General features: G+C 38.6%; 1 protein-coding gene across 5 annotated transcripts in view; it reads left to right on the plus strand.

The window, feature by feature from the left end:
* Window positions 1–15,517, plus strand: part of TRPM6 (transient receptor potential cation channel subfamily M member 6) — a 202,895-nt gene that overhangs the window by 161,690 nt on the left and 25,688 nt on the right. For all 5 annotated transcript variants that reach the window (XM_058695681.1, XM_058695682.1, XM_058695678.1 and 2 more), the window contains 4 exons: window positions 4,669–5,804; window positions 5,988–6,100; window positions 10,767–10,890; window positions 13,947–14,038. In XM_058695681.1, coding sequence (XP_058551664.1) covers window positions 4,669–5,804; window positions 5,988–6,100; window positions 10,767–10,890; window positions 13,947–14,038 — 1,465 coding nt within the window. The remainder of the gene's footprint in view (window positions 1–4,668; window positions 5,805–5,987; window positions 6,101–10,766; window positions 10,891–13,946; window positions 14,039–15,517) is intronic.

Raw genomic sequence — 15,517 nt, forward strand, 5'->3', positions numbered from 1 at the left:
CAGCGCTGGCAATTCTTCTCTCCCCCAAATCGTGTCTCTGTACCTCCTGCCTTCCATGGTGTGGCCTCTTTTGTTCCTCAGATAGATTTCCTGGGTGTTCAGAATGGTTTGATATTTAGCTAGCTGCATTTGAGGGACAAGGCAAGCACAGGGTCCTTCCTACGTTGCCACCATCTTACCTGGAAGGGCTGCATTTTAAAACAAGCCACGTGGCGACTCAGCAGAGTTACCACTTAAGCAGGTCCTGTCAGTACTGTGCTGTGAAACCTTACTGAGGAACATTTGTGAATACCTCCCAGCGTGGGAAACTTTGGTGTAATTTGTTTAACCCTTCCTAGGCCTCAAAGGCCCCCGTGAGAACTTTGTCTAGATCCCCGATGAGTTGCCCAGAGGTGCCAGAGTGCAGGGGTTAATGCCACTGGATGTGGAGTCAGACCGTCTGGGTTTGAAGCCTCCCTCTATCCCCAACCATTTGACCGGTTCCACCTCTTTTATGAAAAGGATAAAAGTAATGCCTACATTATAGGGTTGTTATGCAGATTAAATAAAATAATTATGTAGAGTCTTTGTAAAGTGCCTGGCACATAGTGAGCACTCGGTGAATATTACGATTGTCATGATGGTTATAATTATACTTCTTATAACCTTATTTTATTAAAACATCTTGTTCAAAGACCCACAGTTAAACAGTAACCATACCGGCCTTCCCTTGGGGAAGGAAAAAAAGAAAAAGTTAGAGAGGGAGAGAGCCAAACCATAAGAGACTTTTGAAAACTGAGAATAAACTGAGGGTTGATGGGGGGTGGGAGGCAGGGGAGGGTGGGTGATGGGCACTGAGGAGGGCACCTGTTGAGATGAGCACTGGGTGTTGTATGGGAAAAAGTTTGGCAATGAATTTTATATTAAAAAAAAAACCTTGCACAGGGGAAACTAAACTTGTAAGAATTTATGTTACATGTAAGAACGACTGAAAGTTTAGATTAAGTTAATGCAGTTGGTGGCTGAGGAATATATTTTGATTATACTATTTTGATAATGGGGGGGGGTCTTGCTGTGCAGGACATAATGCTTTGAAATAAACAGTGCCCATAAAAGCAAGAGGACCCGACGTGAGGGTGACCAGGTTATTTGTCTAACAGGTCTCTATTGTAGCATGTTACCTGTTGCTGTGAATAGTTGCTGGCTTCTATTGTATCCATTCGATGGGACTGCTGCTAATGGAACTTAATGAGCCTCCATTACTGCTGTTCAGACTGTACTGTTTTTGAATTAGATGAAACAGTGCACTAGATGGAGAGGCTCTAATTAAGCATATTTGGAAAGGGATATACATATATTTTGTGCTCTTTCCGTCATCATCCCTGCCAATTCTAGTTTTGCAGGCTCCAGAGGGTCAGGAAGCATTTATTAAGCCTCTATTGAGTTACAGAAGTTGAATTCTATAGCAGAAGTAAGAAAGAGAGGGGTCCACCCACATGTAATAAACACAGAAAATACCACCCTCTTTATTGTTTAATTCCTATCTGCTAAGCTCCCAGAAAGAAGTGGAGGATGTCTCGATCCATGTGACTTGAGGTATATTCTAGAGAGGGAAAGTCTCACACTATTTTGGCAAGTGCTTGTTGCACCCGAATGCTAAATTCTCCATAGTATAATCACTGCTTCTTCCAGTCCCCACATAAGACTGGGGATCATTTTTTTTTTTTAAGTTTATTTATTTATTTTGAGAAGGAGAGAGAGAAAGATGCAGGGAGAGAGAGAGAGAGAGAGAGAGAGAGAGAGAGAGAGAGAGAGAGAGAGAAAGAGAGAGAGAGAGACAGAATCCCAGGCAGGCTCTGTGCTGATAGCAGGTGCAGGGATTGATCTCATGAATCATGAGATCATGACCTGAGCTGAGATCAAGAGTCAGATGCTTAACTGGCTGAGCCACCCAGGTGTCCCTCCTGGGGATCATTTTTAATTCATGCATATGGTCGTGTCAGCCACGAAATTGGATAAGATTCCCTCCCTTGCTGGGTTTTTTTTCTTTAACTTTATTGACTGAATGAGATTGAGAGAGAGAGAGATTGATTATGAGTGAGTCAGGGAAGGGCAGAGGGAGAGAGAGAATCTTAAGCAGGCTCCATGCCCAGTATGGAGGCTGACATGGGACTCGATCTCATGACCATGAGATCATGACCTAAGCCAATATCAGGGGTCAGACACTTAGCCAACTGAGCCACTCAGGCACCACTATTTTATTTCTGTTTATCAAAGATTTTCCTTATAGAGAATTTGCTCAGAATATTCGCTTATCCAAATAAAAGAATAAAACAGGGAAAGAAAAGAAAGAAAATATGTCATAAGCCAGAGCCCACTCTGAAAATGTTGTTCTTTTTTCCGTTTTGTCATATATGTATGTATGTATGTATGTGTATATGTACTTTTTTTTTTTTTTTTTTTTTAGTTAAAATTATACAAGTTTGGGGGCACCTGGGTGGCTCAGTCAGTTAAGTGACCGACTTCGGCTCAGGTCATGATCTTGCAATTCGAGGGAGCCTCACATCGGGCTCTGTGCTGACAGCTCGGAGCCCGGAGCCTGCTTCCGATTCTGGGTCTCCCTCTCTCTCTGCCCCTCCCCCACTTGCACTCTGTCTCTCAAAAACAAAGAAACTTAAAATAAATAAGTAAATAAGTAAGTAAATAAATAAAAAAATAAAATCATACAAGTTTGTATTTTACTCCCTTCCCTCCTTACACATCCAAAACGTTTCTTCAATAAGTAAAAACGTTATGTATAAACATAATTTTACATTTACTTTTGCTTGACTTACAAAGTGTTTATATCAAATTTAAAAGTGTACAACAGAACATAACAACATCCTATCCCCATGCCTACCATCAGAAATAGCCAAAGGAAATTACTATTAACAATGTAAACATGATTTTAACGGCTGCATGATATTCTATCTCGTAATGTAGAGAATATCTCTATCACATTTAGCATAGTGAAATTATAGCCTCTTTATGTACATTGCCTAATTGAACGGCCCAGTGTGGCATCCTTGTCCCCATAGAGTTATTTTAATCATTTGCAAGGCTAAAAAAATGTTGTTACAGTGTAGATGAGCTCATCGTTGTTTTCATTTCCATTTCTCTGCATACCTAATGAGTGTGAATATTTTACCATATTTCCTTATCTTTTATATTTTGTCTTTTGTGAATTGTCTGTTCACATCCTTTGGGTTCTTCTTAATTTTTTCTCCATAACAATTCATAAAAGTTTTGATTTATCGAAGGGTACAAACACCTCATCATATTTGTTAGAATAATCTCCAACTTACCATTTATTTTGAAGTGTTATATTTTTATGTGGAGGAGTTTATTTTTTGTAACCAAGTCTGATACATTTTGTAATTTATTGTATTAATTGTTAAGCTTAGAAAGATGGAAGTAGTTTCCTAAGCTGCCATAATGAAGTACCAAAAATTGGGTGTCTTATAACAGCAGAAATTTGTTGTCTCACCATTCTGGAGGTTACAAGTCCAAAATCAAGAAGTTGGTAGGGGTAGGGCCATGCTTGCTCTGATGCCTCTAGTGGAGAATCCTTCCTTGCCTCTTCTGGCTTCTGGTGTTTACTGTCAATCCTTGGTGTTCCTGGGCTTGTAGATGCATCACTGAAGTCCTAGGGTGGCTTTCTCCCTGTGTATATTCACATCATCTTCTCACTGTGTCCAGATTTCCCTTTTATACGGATACCAGCCATAGTGGCTTAGGGCCTACCGTAATGACCTCAATTCAACTTGATTATCTCTGTAAAGACCATGTTTCCAAATGAAGTCCCAACCTACAAGTTACTGGGACATTAGGACATCAACATATCTCTTTCTGGGGGCACAGAGTAAAACCCATCCCCATTTGGAGGTATTTATAAATATACAGATAATATTAACCAACATTTCCTTCATTCGTTCTGTCTCTAAGTCAATTAATACATTTAATTAGATTCGATTTGCAATTTACTTTTGACTCTTCCAGCTGAAAATGTCTTGTGCTGCTTTTACATGAATCCACGGCTAGACATCATAATGTTGGGTTAACGTTTTCAAAATAATTTTAAAAATTTGGCTGAGGCTTTCTCTGAATGTAGGTCTCTTAGAATGGGTTTTGCTTGCAGCTTGGGAAGCCTATTTGAACTCTAGACTTGGATTTTCGTTGTTGTTGTTGTTTAAGATCTATAATTTTTTTTTTTCTAATTACATACTTGATTATTCTGTTCCTCTCATTCTGGCTTCTTCCTCAGGATCTTTTTTCTGTATCCGAAGTAACATAGGGCTTGTCAGTAGGAGATATTCAGGTGTTTGTCATGCAAATTAATGAATATATTAATGAATACAATAGGGCTGATGGATAGAACAATTGGAGGGATAACTAGCTGGAAATGTGGTTCTGAAATGTTAGAAATAAGGGTAGAAATACAGATTTGTAGTGTTTCCTCATTGGGGAGATAGTGGGAATTATAGGAGGGGGGGAGATCACCTGGGATGAGAAGGCAGAAGACTCACCTAACTTGGGGAAGCAGCTTAGGCTGAGGAGCCTCCTAAGGCTGGAAGTAGGATGGGAGAAGAACAAGGAAAGTTCTTCTTAGCTTAATGCATTTATTGGTTTTCTCCGTCCCTTTACCATCAGGGTTACAGAGATGTACTTCCAGCTGAAAGAAATGAACGAAAAAGTGTCTTTTATAAAGGACTCCTTACTGTCCTTGGACAGCCAAGTGGGGCACCTGCAGGACCTCTCTGCCCTAACGGTGGATACCCTAAAAGTCCTTTCTGCTGTTGACACCTTACAAGAGGATGAGGCTCTCCTGGCCAACAGAAAGCATTCTACTTGCAGAAAACTTCCCCACAGCTGGAGCAATGTCATCTGTGCAGGGGTTCTAGGCAGCATGGAGATCTCTGGGGAGAAGAAATATCAGTATTATAGCATGCCTCCTTCTTTGCTGCGGAGCCTGGCCAGAGGTCAGCATACCCTAAGAGTACAGAGGGGACCCCTTCTTGAGATTACAGACATTCAGAGAAAGGCTTCAAATGTAAGAGATGAGCAGGAAAAGCAAGACACAGAAACTAGTGTAGTTGCTTCTGGAGTGTCCCTTTACACACAAACACACCCAAAGCATGGCCAGTTTCTTCTGGTCCCCTCTTATCTAAAGCAAGTTCCTTTTTCTGAGGAAATTGACTTGCCCCTGTTCAGACCATCTATGGAAGCAGGTATAGATGTGATGGCAACTGAACAGGTCGCCCAGAATGAGGTCCCTGTTCATCTGACTTGGCAGACCCCAGGTATCTCAGCTCCGGGCTCAGTGGCTGAACCCAAGAAACAGTACGAGTCAATTGCTCACACACCAGCCAGAGAAGACAAGGGGGAGCAAGTTCCACCCACTTTGATTTGCACACCAGCACCCACGCAAGTGACCTCCCTCCCTTCTCAAGCCGAGAGCGTGCCAGTTGGAGGTGGATATGTGAACTGGGCATTTTCAGAAGGTGATGAAACTGGTGTGTTTAGCATCAAGAAAAAATGGCAAACCTGCTTGGCCTCCACTTGTAGCGGTGAGGAGAATGACCAGTGCCAGAAGCAGATCCGGGCCAGATCCCTGTCTGATAACTCATCAAGCTTGGCCCAGAGTAGCGATTGCTCAGAAGTGGGACCATGGCTGCTGCCAAACACATCCTTTTGGATCAATCCTTTCCGCAGAGATAGGCCCTTCACTCGGAGTCATAGTTTGAGATTCCACAAGGAGGAGAAACTGAAGATCTGTAGGATTAAAAGTAAGAAGTGATTTTATTTTTGTTAAAAAATAAACTATTAAATTCTCTGCATGGCTATTATGTTTTAAAGGTCGATGATCTTTAACTACATTCTCATTCTCCCCATTCTCAGCTGTCTGTAAAACCAAATGGCTCCCTGTACAATCTTCGTAAACTTTTTCATGCAAATGCTTTCCTTTACAGATCTTTCAAGATCCTCAGAGATCAGGCAGTCAGCATGGATCAGGACAAAAATGCTAATCAAGGATAGGAGGTTGTCAAAGAAAAAGAAGAAAACACAAGGGCTACAGGTGCCAGTAAGTGTCTTTCACGTTATTGGCAGTAGAGGTAGTAGCCTATCTTTTTTTGGTTTCTCTTTATTGTAAAGTGCCAGGCACGCGAGAAAATAGCACTGTACTGGAAGGAGTGAAGATTTAAGAGTCATCAGAGTGGAAATGCCACAGCTCATTTATCAGCTCACATGCTGAAGGACACTTGTGTTATTTTCAGTTTTTGGCTATTCCAAACAAAGCTGTTATGAACATTTGTGCACAAGTCTTTGTGTGGACATATGTCTCAGTTTCTCTTTGGTAAATATTTAGGAGTGGAATGTCAGAGTCATATGGTGAGTATTTGTTTAATTTTAGAAGAAACTTCCAAACTGCTTTTCCAAGTGGCTGTGCCATTTTACATTCCCACCAGTTTCTGAGGAGTAGTTTATGAGTGTTTCGGTGGGGCACATTCTCACCAATCCTTAGTATGCTCTGTCTTTTTAGTTTTAGCCGTCGTGGTGGCTGTGTAATGGTATCTCACAGTGATTTCATTTGCATTTCTGTGGCGACCAGTGCCGCAAAGTATCTTTCCACATGCTTATTTGACATCCATATGTCTTTTTTGGTCACCTGTCTGTTTAAATATGCTACTTAAAAAATTGGATTGTTGAGGGGCACCTGGCTGGCTCAGTCAGCAGAGCATGCAACTCTTGATGTTGGGGGGTCATGAGTTCAAGCCCCACCTTGGGCGTAGAGTTCACTGAAAAAAAATTGGGTTGTCTTATTATTAAGTTGTCAGAGTTTTTTTCTAGATATAAGCCCGTTGTTGGATATATGTTTTATAAATATTTTCTCTTGGTGGCTTGCCTTTTGCTTTTTCATAAATGTACTTTGAAGTGCATACATTTTTTATTTTAATGAAGTCTCTTGCTTGTTTTTTTCAGTCTATACTTTTTGCATCATGTTTAAGAAAATTTGCAAAACCCAAGGTCACTAAGATTTTCTCTCATGTTTTCTTCTAGAAGTTTCATAGTTTTTCCTCTTATATTAAGTTCTAGCCCACTTTGAGTTAATTTTTGTATATGGTGATATGTTAGGATTGAGGTTCCTCCCTTTTTTCTTTTTTCTCCCCCCTTTCTTTCTTTGTCTCTTCTTTCTTCCCTTCCTTCCTTGAATACGAATATCAATTTTTTCTAGTATTTTCGGGTAAAAAGATTATATTTTTCCTATTGGGTTGCCTTGACACCTTTGTCAAAAATTAATTGGCCATGTGTGTTCATAATATGTGTAGATCTATTTCTGGATATATTCTGTTCCATTTACCTATATGTCTATCTTTATGATAATATTACAGTATATTGAATACTATAATTTTATATTAAATATTGAAATCACATAGTATAGGTCTGCTGAAGTTTTTCTTCCTTTTCAAAGGTTTTGTTTGTTTGTTTGTTGGCTATTCTAGTTTCTTTGTATTTCCACATATACTTAGAATCAGCTTGACAATTTTTACAGAGAAACTTGTTGGGGAGAGTAGAATTCTGTGAATCATCTTGGGGAGAATTGGCATCTTAACAGTAATGACTTTTCTGATCTATGAGCATGATATGTCTATTTATTTAGATATTCCTTAATCTCTCTCAGCAGCATTTTGTAGTTTTGGGTGTACAGTTCTTCCACATATTTAAAAAAAATGTATCCATTAGTACTTAATATTTTTTACTTTATTATTAATGAAATTATAAAAAAATAATTTCTGATTATTTGGTGGTGGTATATACAAATATACTTTTAAAATATTTATTTTATCTTACAGTCTTGCTAAGCTTATTAATTTGAGTAGATTTGTTGCTTCTGCAGACTTCTCTATATAAATGATCACGTTATGTACAAATGAAGATTGTTTTACTTTTCTTTCAAATCAGGATGTGTTTTATTTATTTTTCGTGCCTTATTACACTGGCTAGAATCTCTAGTGGTAGACTGAATAAAAGTGGTAAAAGCAGAGTCCATTCCTTGTCTCTGCTCTTAGGGGGAAAACATTTGGCTTTTATTAGTACATACAGTGTTAGCTGTAGCTTTTTATGTAGATGCCCTTTATCAAGTTAAAGAATTCCCTTCTGCACCTTGTTTTCTGAGAATTTTTATGTTAGTAGATCTCAGCGTTCGTCAAGTGCTTTTTCTGCACCTATTTATTTAAACAGATGGTTTTTCCTTCTTATTATGTTAATATAATTAATTATATTGATTAGTTTTATAACATAGAATTGCTATTTAGAATATTAAATCAACCTGGCTGCGATGAACCCTGCTTGATCATGATGTATTATCTTTTTTGTATGCTATATTTTGCTAAAATCTTAATAAGATTTTCTTGCATCTGTATTCTTGAAGAATATTTGTCTCTAGGTCCCTTTTCTTGTAATGTCTTTGGTTTTGGTATCAGGGTGAAGCTGGGCTTACTGACTGAGTTGGGAAGTATTCTCTCTTCAGTTTTCTTGGTGAGTTTGTATAGAGTTGATACTATTTCAACTTTTATTATTTGGTAGAATTAACCAATGAAACCATCTTTGTGGGAAAGATTTTAGCTACAAATTCAATTTCTGTAATAGAGGGCTATTCAGGCTATCTGATTCATCTGGAGTTTGCTTTATTTGTTTGTCTCTTTCAAGGAATTTGTCCATTTCATCTAAGTTGTTGAATTTATTGGCGTTATAGTATTATAATATTCTTTTATTATCCCTTTATTGTCTAGGAGGTCCGTAGTGACATCGCTTCTCTCATTTGTCATATTTGAAATTTGTGTTTTTTCATTTCATGATCAGTCTGGCTACTGGTTTATCTGCTTTATTGATCTTTTCAAAGAACCAGTTCTTGTTTTCATTGATTGTCTCTGACTACTATTCCATTGATTTCTGCTCTTTATTATTTTTTTTGTTCTGTTTACTTTGGGTGTAATTTGCTTCCCCCCCCCCCCCCCCCAGTTTGTTAAGAAAGAAGCTTTGGTCATTGATTTGAGACTGTCTTTTAATACAGGTACTTAGTGGTATAAAATCCCCTTTAACCATTGTTTTAACTATATCCCACAAATTCCAATATGTTATGTTCACATTTTCACATTTTATTAGTGAATCTTTTTATTATTAGGAAGTCTTACTTCTGAGTTAGCATTCCATAGGACTTCACCTTTCCTGATCTTAATGTTCTGCCTCATTTTTCCGTATAATAACCTGGATGCATTTTTAAAAGCACCTCAGCTCTTTTTAGAATGAGAAGCTAAAGCGGGGCGCCTGGGTGGCGCAGTCGGTTGAGCGTCCGACTTCAGCCAGGTCACGATCTCACGGTCCGTGAGTTCGAGCCCCGCGTCAGGCTCTAGGCTGATGGCTCGGAGCCTGGAGCCTGTTTCCGATTCTGTGTCTCCCTCTCTCTCTGTCCCTCCCCCGTTCATGCTCTGTCTCTCTCTGTCCCAAAAAATAAAATAAACGTTGAAAAAAAAAAAAATTTAGAATGAGAAGCTAAAGCAAAGAGATAAGTATAAAGACAATTATGTAAAATTACCTTTTGCAGGAAGAGACTTAGCTTGGTAAAGATGACTCTTCTTTCAGGGAAAATGCTATGAGTTGCTGGAATCTTATGAAATATGAATTTGGTAGATTTATTTTTTACAATGATTAAAATGACCAGAATTTAACTAGAAATTGCAACTGGGCTTAGGTACTAATAACTTGCATTTGTTTATTTCTTTGTATTTTGTCAATATACCTCATTTCTTCTCTGTCTCTGGTTAGTACATAAGGCAGCCACTATTGTTGGCTACCTGTTATTTTTTTTAAATTTATTTTAAATGTTTTATTTATTTTTGACAGAGAGAGAGAGAGGGAGAGGGAGAGAGAGAATGAGACAGAGCATGAGCAGGGGAGGGGCAGAGAGAGAGGGAGACATAGAAACTGAAGCAGGCTCCAGGTTCTGAGCTGTCAGCACAGAGCCTGATGTGGGGCTCGAAACCATGAACCATCAGATCATGACCTGAGCCGAAGTCAGATGCTTAACCGACTGAGCCACCCAGGCGCCTCTTGGCTACCTGTTATTTTAATGACAAAGGGAATGGGACTCACAGACATTTGTCCAAGTTCATGTAATGGACTCTCTACTGACTAGCCAGCCAGGCACCCTTCAGGTTCACAAAACTGCTAAGTGACAAATCTAGTGTTCCAACACAAGCTCTTTTTAGATCCAAGCCTTATTTTATTTTATTATTTTATTTTATTTATTATTTTTTTGCTCTGTGCCAGTGGTTCTCAAATTGTGGTCTCCTATGAGCAGTATTAGCGTTACCTGGAAACTTATCAGACATTCAAATTCTTTCTCCCTCTAGACCTACTGCGTCACAGATCTTGGAGGTAGGACCCAGTGATCAAGATAGGCTTGAGTGATTCTGATTTACATTCAAGTTTGACAACTGCTGCCCTCCCCTCCCTCCCCTCCCCCCCCCCCCATTCTCTGTCATGGCCACATATAGTAATTACATGGGTGCTTATGTCCTGCCTGCATGGCTGATAGGAGTTTTCAAAGATTTCCAGGTGATTCTAAAATGTGAAGCCAATGTTAACAACCACTGCTGCTCACCATAGTACCTCTCTGAGTCACATTAATGGCTCAAAATGTTTTCAGATTAATGTCACTATGTTCCAACAAGTGTCTTTCCCTCCAGGTCATAATGGTTGATACCTGCTCCCCAAACGACCAGTTCAATTCCGAGCCAGGAGAAAGTAACATCTCAGAAGAAGAGGAGTGCAGCAAGAACTGGCTTACGGTGTCCAAATATAGTCAGATAAGTATGTAACAGTCTTGACTCTAGTAGGAGTTTCCTCACACTACCCGCAGACCAATGGTGGTCCCTAATGTTCTTCTAAGTGGAGATGAGAGAATGAGAGGGTGGCAACACCCATTGAGGAGAATATCTCTTTTCGATTTTTAACTTTGATGAAAAGGACAAAATTTCCATTCATTTAATGGAATAGTTGTTGCGATCCAGAAAAGAAAAATTAAGGAGTAGATAGTCTCATACTCAGAGCTGTTAAACCTGGCTCAGAGACTGTACTTCAGTCTGCTGTATGGAGTGGGGGGTTGTCTAATGTTATAAATTCTTCAGGTTCATGAGAGGTTGATACGGACCCTTGCACAGAACTCAGTGGGATGACTTCTTATTACCGCTGTCATACAGCATTTAATCCATGGGCAAGTGTCTCTTAATGGTGTTTGCAGAGGAGAAAAGATGAATCAACAGGCTACAAATGAAAACTATGAGGCAGGCAGAGAATGTGAAATAAGGCTGGACAGGTAAAATGAGGGCAGATTATGAACAGAATTGGTAGCAATGATCAGAGCTTGGAACGTCCTGCATTACACAATAAGAGACCCTTATTAATTCTTTCACACATTTGAGCTTTATTCTTTTCTAAGCAAAGCCCGGTGCTAATGTTTGACAGGCAGCCCTCCGTGTAGGGATGCAGGGACCCGGGTTCCACCATGTTGTAGCTCGGTCATGTTCAACACAGGGCTCCCAAGATCTCTGTGGGGCACCTCCATGGCTACCATGGCAAGATGAAATGCCATCCATTTGACAATGTCTAAGGATATTTTTGGTTGTCACCAGTAAGGAAGGTGCAGGTACTCTTGACATCTGGTGGGTAGAGGCCAGGGATGCTGCTAAAAATCCTACAACGCATGGGACAGTCTCTCTGCTCCTGACAAGGAATCATCCAGCCCCAAATACTGGTGGGTGAGAAAGCTTGGTTTATATTTTAAAATACTCAATTGTCTACTAACTCACTGAGAATCAAGTGGACTCCAGCTGAAAGAGATATTAGAAATTATTCAGAACTCCCTTCATCTACAGATATGACTCAAAAAATATATATATTTGATATTATATATATATATCTTATTTGATATTATATATGTAGTATGCAAAATAAAATATTTTATATTTATTATATATTATACTTTTTATTTATTTTTTTTTTAAGTTTTTTTTTTCAACGTTTTTTATTTATTTTTGGGACAGAGAGAGACAGAGCATGAACGGGGGAGGGGCAGAGAGAGAGGGAGACACAGAATCGGAAACAGGCTCCAGGCTCCGAGCCATCAGCCCAGAGCCTGACGCGGGGCTCGAACTCACAGACCGCGAGATCGTGACCTGGCTGAAGTTGGACGCTTAACCGACTGCGCCACCCAGGCGCCCCTATATTATACTTTTTATAAATAGTCTAACCGATATTTAAATTATTATATATCTTTCTTAAATTATTCAAGTTCTTTTTTCATTGAGATGTAATTGACCCATGTAACATTGTATTAGTTTTATGTGTACAATGTAATGATTTGGCGTACATATATACTGTGAAATGTTTACTACAACAAGTTGAATTAACATTCATCACTTGACATAGTTACACTTGTTTTCCTTGTAATGAGAACTTTTTAAGATCTCTTCTCTCAGCAACTTTCAAATACACAATACAGTGTTGTTAACTACAGTCACCACACTACATACTACCTCCCCAGGGCTTACTTTTATTACAGCCGGAAGTCTGAACCTTGGGATCACCCCCCGCCCCCACCCATTCCACTCACTCCCCTCCCCAAGTTATTTAAGTTATTTCCATTGAATTTCAACTAGAGAAAGATGCAGGTAGCAGGAGGGTTCTGGAAAAGAATCTCGAGTCCAGTGATCAGAGAGGAAGACAAGATGTAGGGAAATAGGCTGAGTCCGTGTGTCTAGTTAATCTGACATTTACTGAGATTTGGTTAATCTGAATTAAGAATCTTTTCTTTTTTTTTTTTTTTGTTTTTTTGAAATGTGTCCGTGTTAAGCATTAATTGAAAAAGAATTAAAAAAAAATTTGAGGGTTGGGTGATACCCTGTCAGCTCTCTTTAAATACAAGCTCTCGTTAAATACAAAAAGAAAAGTTCTGAGGAATTTAGTTATGAAAATGAAAAGTCTATTTTTAACTTTTCCTATAGGTATTTTAATTTTAATGTATTTTAATACATTGAAACCATATTGATCATAATTTTATGCTATTACAAAAATATCACGTATGACATTTTATGATTTTTTTCCAATGGGTTTTTTGCACTTTGTGTGTGTGTGTGTGTGTGTGTGTGTGTGTGTGTGCGTATTTTCAGCATAAAATCATTAGGGGAGAAAATTACAACTGTTTTCTCCTACATTTAGCGAGGGACTCCCAAGCATTATTCTCAGAATTAATCCAATCCAATAATTAAATTATTATTGGATACCTACTATATGCCAGTGACTCTGCAGGTATCAGTGTAAAACATAATGACAATAATGATCCTTGTAATGTGTTTTTAAGAGAGAGATGATAATTAAACCTGTCTGCTGGCATTCTTTTCTATCTTTTGTTTCTGTTTTATTTTATTTTTTTAAGTAGCCTACTATGATGCTTGATGCAGTTGTTAAGGAAGGATTCCTAACAATTTGGAATGAAAATTCCATGTGTTTTAAATAAAGCATGGACAATAGGGTACAGGAGAAGGTGAGTTTTAAAAAAAATTGCTAAAGGTTTTATTTTGTAGGAGGACAAGTCATGGATCATTTAATTCTTGACTTTGATAGAGAGCATACATTATTATAAATGTAAAAGAAACTACTGACAAATAGAAATACTGTAGAATATATAGCTTTCAACCATTTGAGAAAAAAGGGACAAAAGAATCTTGGTAACACTTGCTAAATAGAGAAAAAAAAAACATGTTCAAATTTAGATGAACGTACTATGTTCAGATCTTTCTATTTAGGGATGTAATTTGAATGTAACACATTTTGATGTATTCTCTATTTTTTTCCTTCCTTTTAACAAGGTCTAGAACCCCCTATATATCAGAAAATGAAAACTAAAGAAATTGAACGGCATGCTGTACAAGTCAGTGATTATCTAAAGCAGTCTCAAGAGGTAAAAACATCTTATTTGATATTTAAAAAAATGTGTGCACACGCACTCTAACTCCTTGACTGTGTCTGTTTTACCTTTATGCCCCATAATTGGCTTCCTCTTTTTATTGGTATTACATTTAAATCTTTGCTTTGAATATATGCTCAGGTTGTTCACTCTGCCCCCAACGCCTGCCATTCTTTCCTTCTTCTCCATTCAATATATCTGTCCATCCAGTAATTTATCCTGGGCGTTTTTAACAGGAAAGATAAATAATTCAGGAATTTTTGTAATTGTTTTGAAATACATGAATGTTGCCACGTGGAAGAAAAATAAGGTATTTTCAATACGCTTTAAAAGGTGGAGCTAGATTCAACATATAGAAGGTACCGGGAGGCAGATTTCAGCCCACTCTGAGGGGGAATTTTTAGCAATTGGAGCTTTCTAAGGATGGAATGGTTTATTTCTGGAAGCAGTAAGTTCCTTACTGAGTGTGGTTAGTCAACCAGGCTGAGCAAACATTTTTGCAGATGTGTTGGGGCGGGGCGTTGAGGGGTAAAGGGCCCTTTGTCTTTCTCCAACACTGAGGTTCTCTGATTGTGGTCTTGTGTTTCTCACATCTGCAGATATGTTTCTGTTTTACTACCATCCACCATGTGGGAAGTGTGATCTCGTTAGACTAATGCAAGAAATCTAATTTTGCTCTTGGTTTGCATGTTATTTCTATGAACTTGGGAACCGTATCCACAATACCTGTAGGAATGTATGCTAATGAGCTCATGAATGTAATTCGTAGAAGGTTTTGAAAATAAAATGTAAGACTGCTTGGAGGTAGGTGATTGGAGGCAAGAACATGTCTGCCATATCAAATCCTACTTTGCTACTTCCTGGGTTTCAGAGCTACGTATATTAATTAACCTCTGAGCTCTGTTAGCTATGTCTCTAAAATGGGGCTAATGCCATTCTTATGAGATTATTGGCAGTGGATAACAAAAATAACACCAGTGGAAACACCTAGAGTAATGCCTGGAGCGTACCAGGTTTCAAGAAGTAATAGATGAATCTAAGTAGAAAATAGAATGATAAGTTCAAGGTAATGTTATTCTAAATAATCATCAGCCGAAACAATAATATCCTGATAGAAGTCATAATGATGTAATGATTGACGTTTCTTGTCAACTTCAACCTTCGTTCCTTCTTCCATGTCATTGACTATTCACTCTCATTTCTGTGCAAACCTTTAATACATTCCATTCTCTCTACGACGTCCCCACAAAAATAATTTCATTCTGCTTAAGTCAGTCAACACATTGAGTTATTCAGATATTGTGCTAACGTTATGCATCTTTCTAACTTGAATTTAGTGCACCCAGTAAAAGGGAAGTATCGAGCTAGAGAATGGGGGGGTGGGTAAAGAACTATGCCCTCCAAGGCATGTGTATTGCAAATGTATTACCAGAAGCTGGGGGTAGGAGAACGCTGGGTGGATGTGCAATGACC

This window comes from Neofelis nebulosa, chromosome 12, assembly GCF_028018385.1.
Source record: "Neofelis nebulosa isolate mNeoNeb1 chromosome 12, mNeoNeb1.pri, whole genome shotgun sequence".
In the NCBI taxonomy this organism is placed as follows: Eukaryota; Metazoa; Chordata; class Mammalia; order Carnivora; family Felidae; genus Neofelis; species Neofelis nebulosa.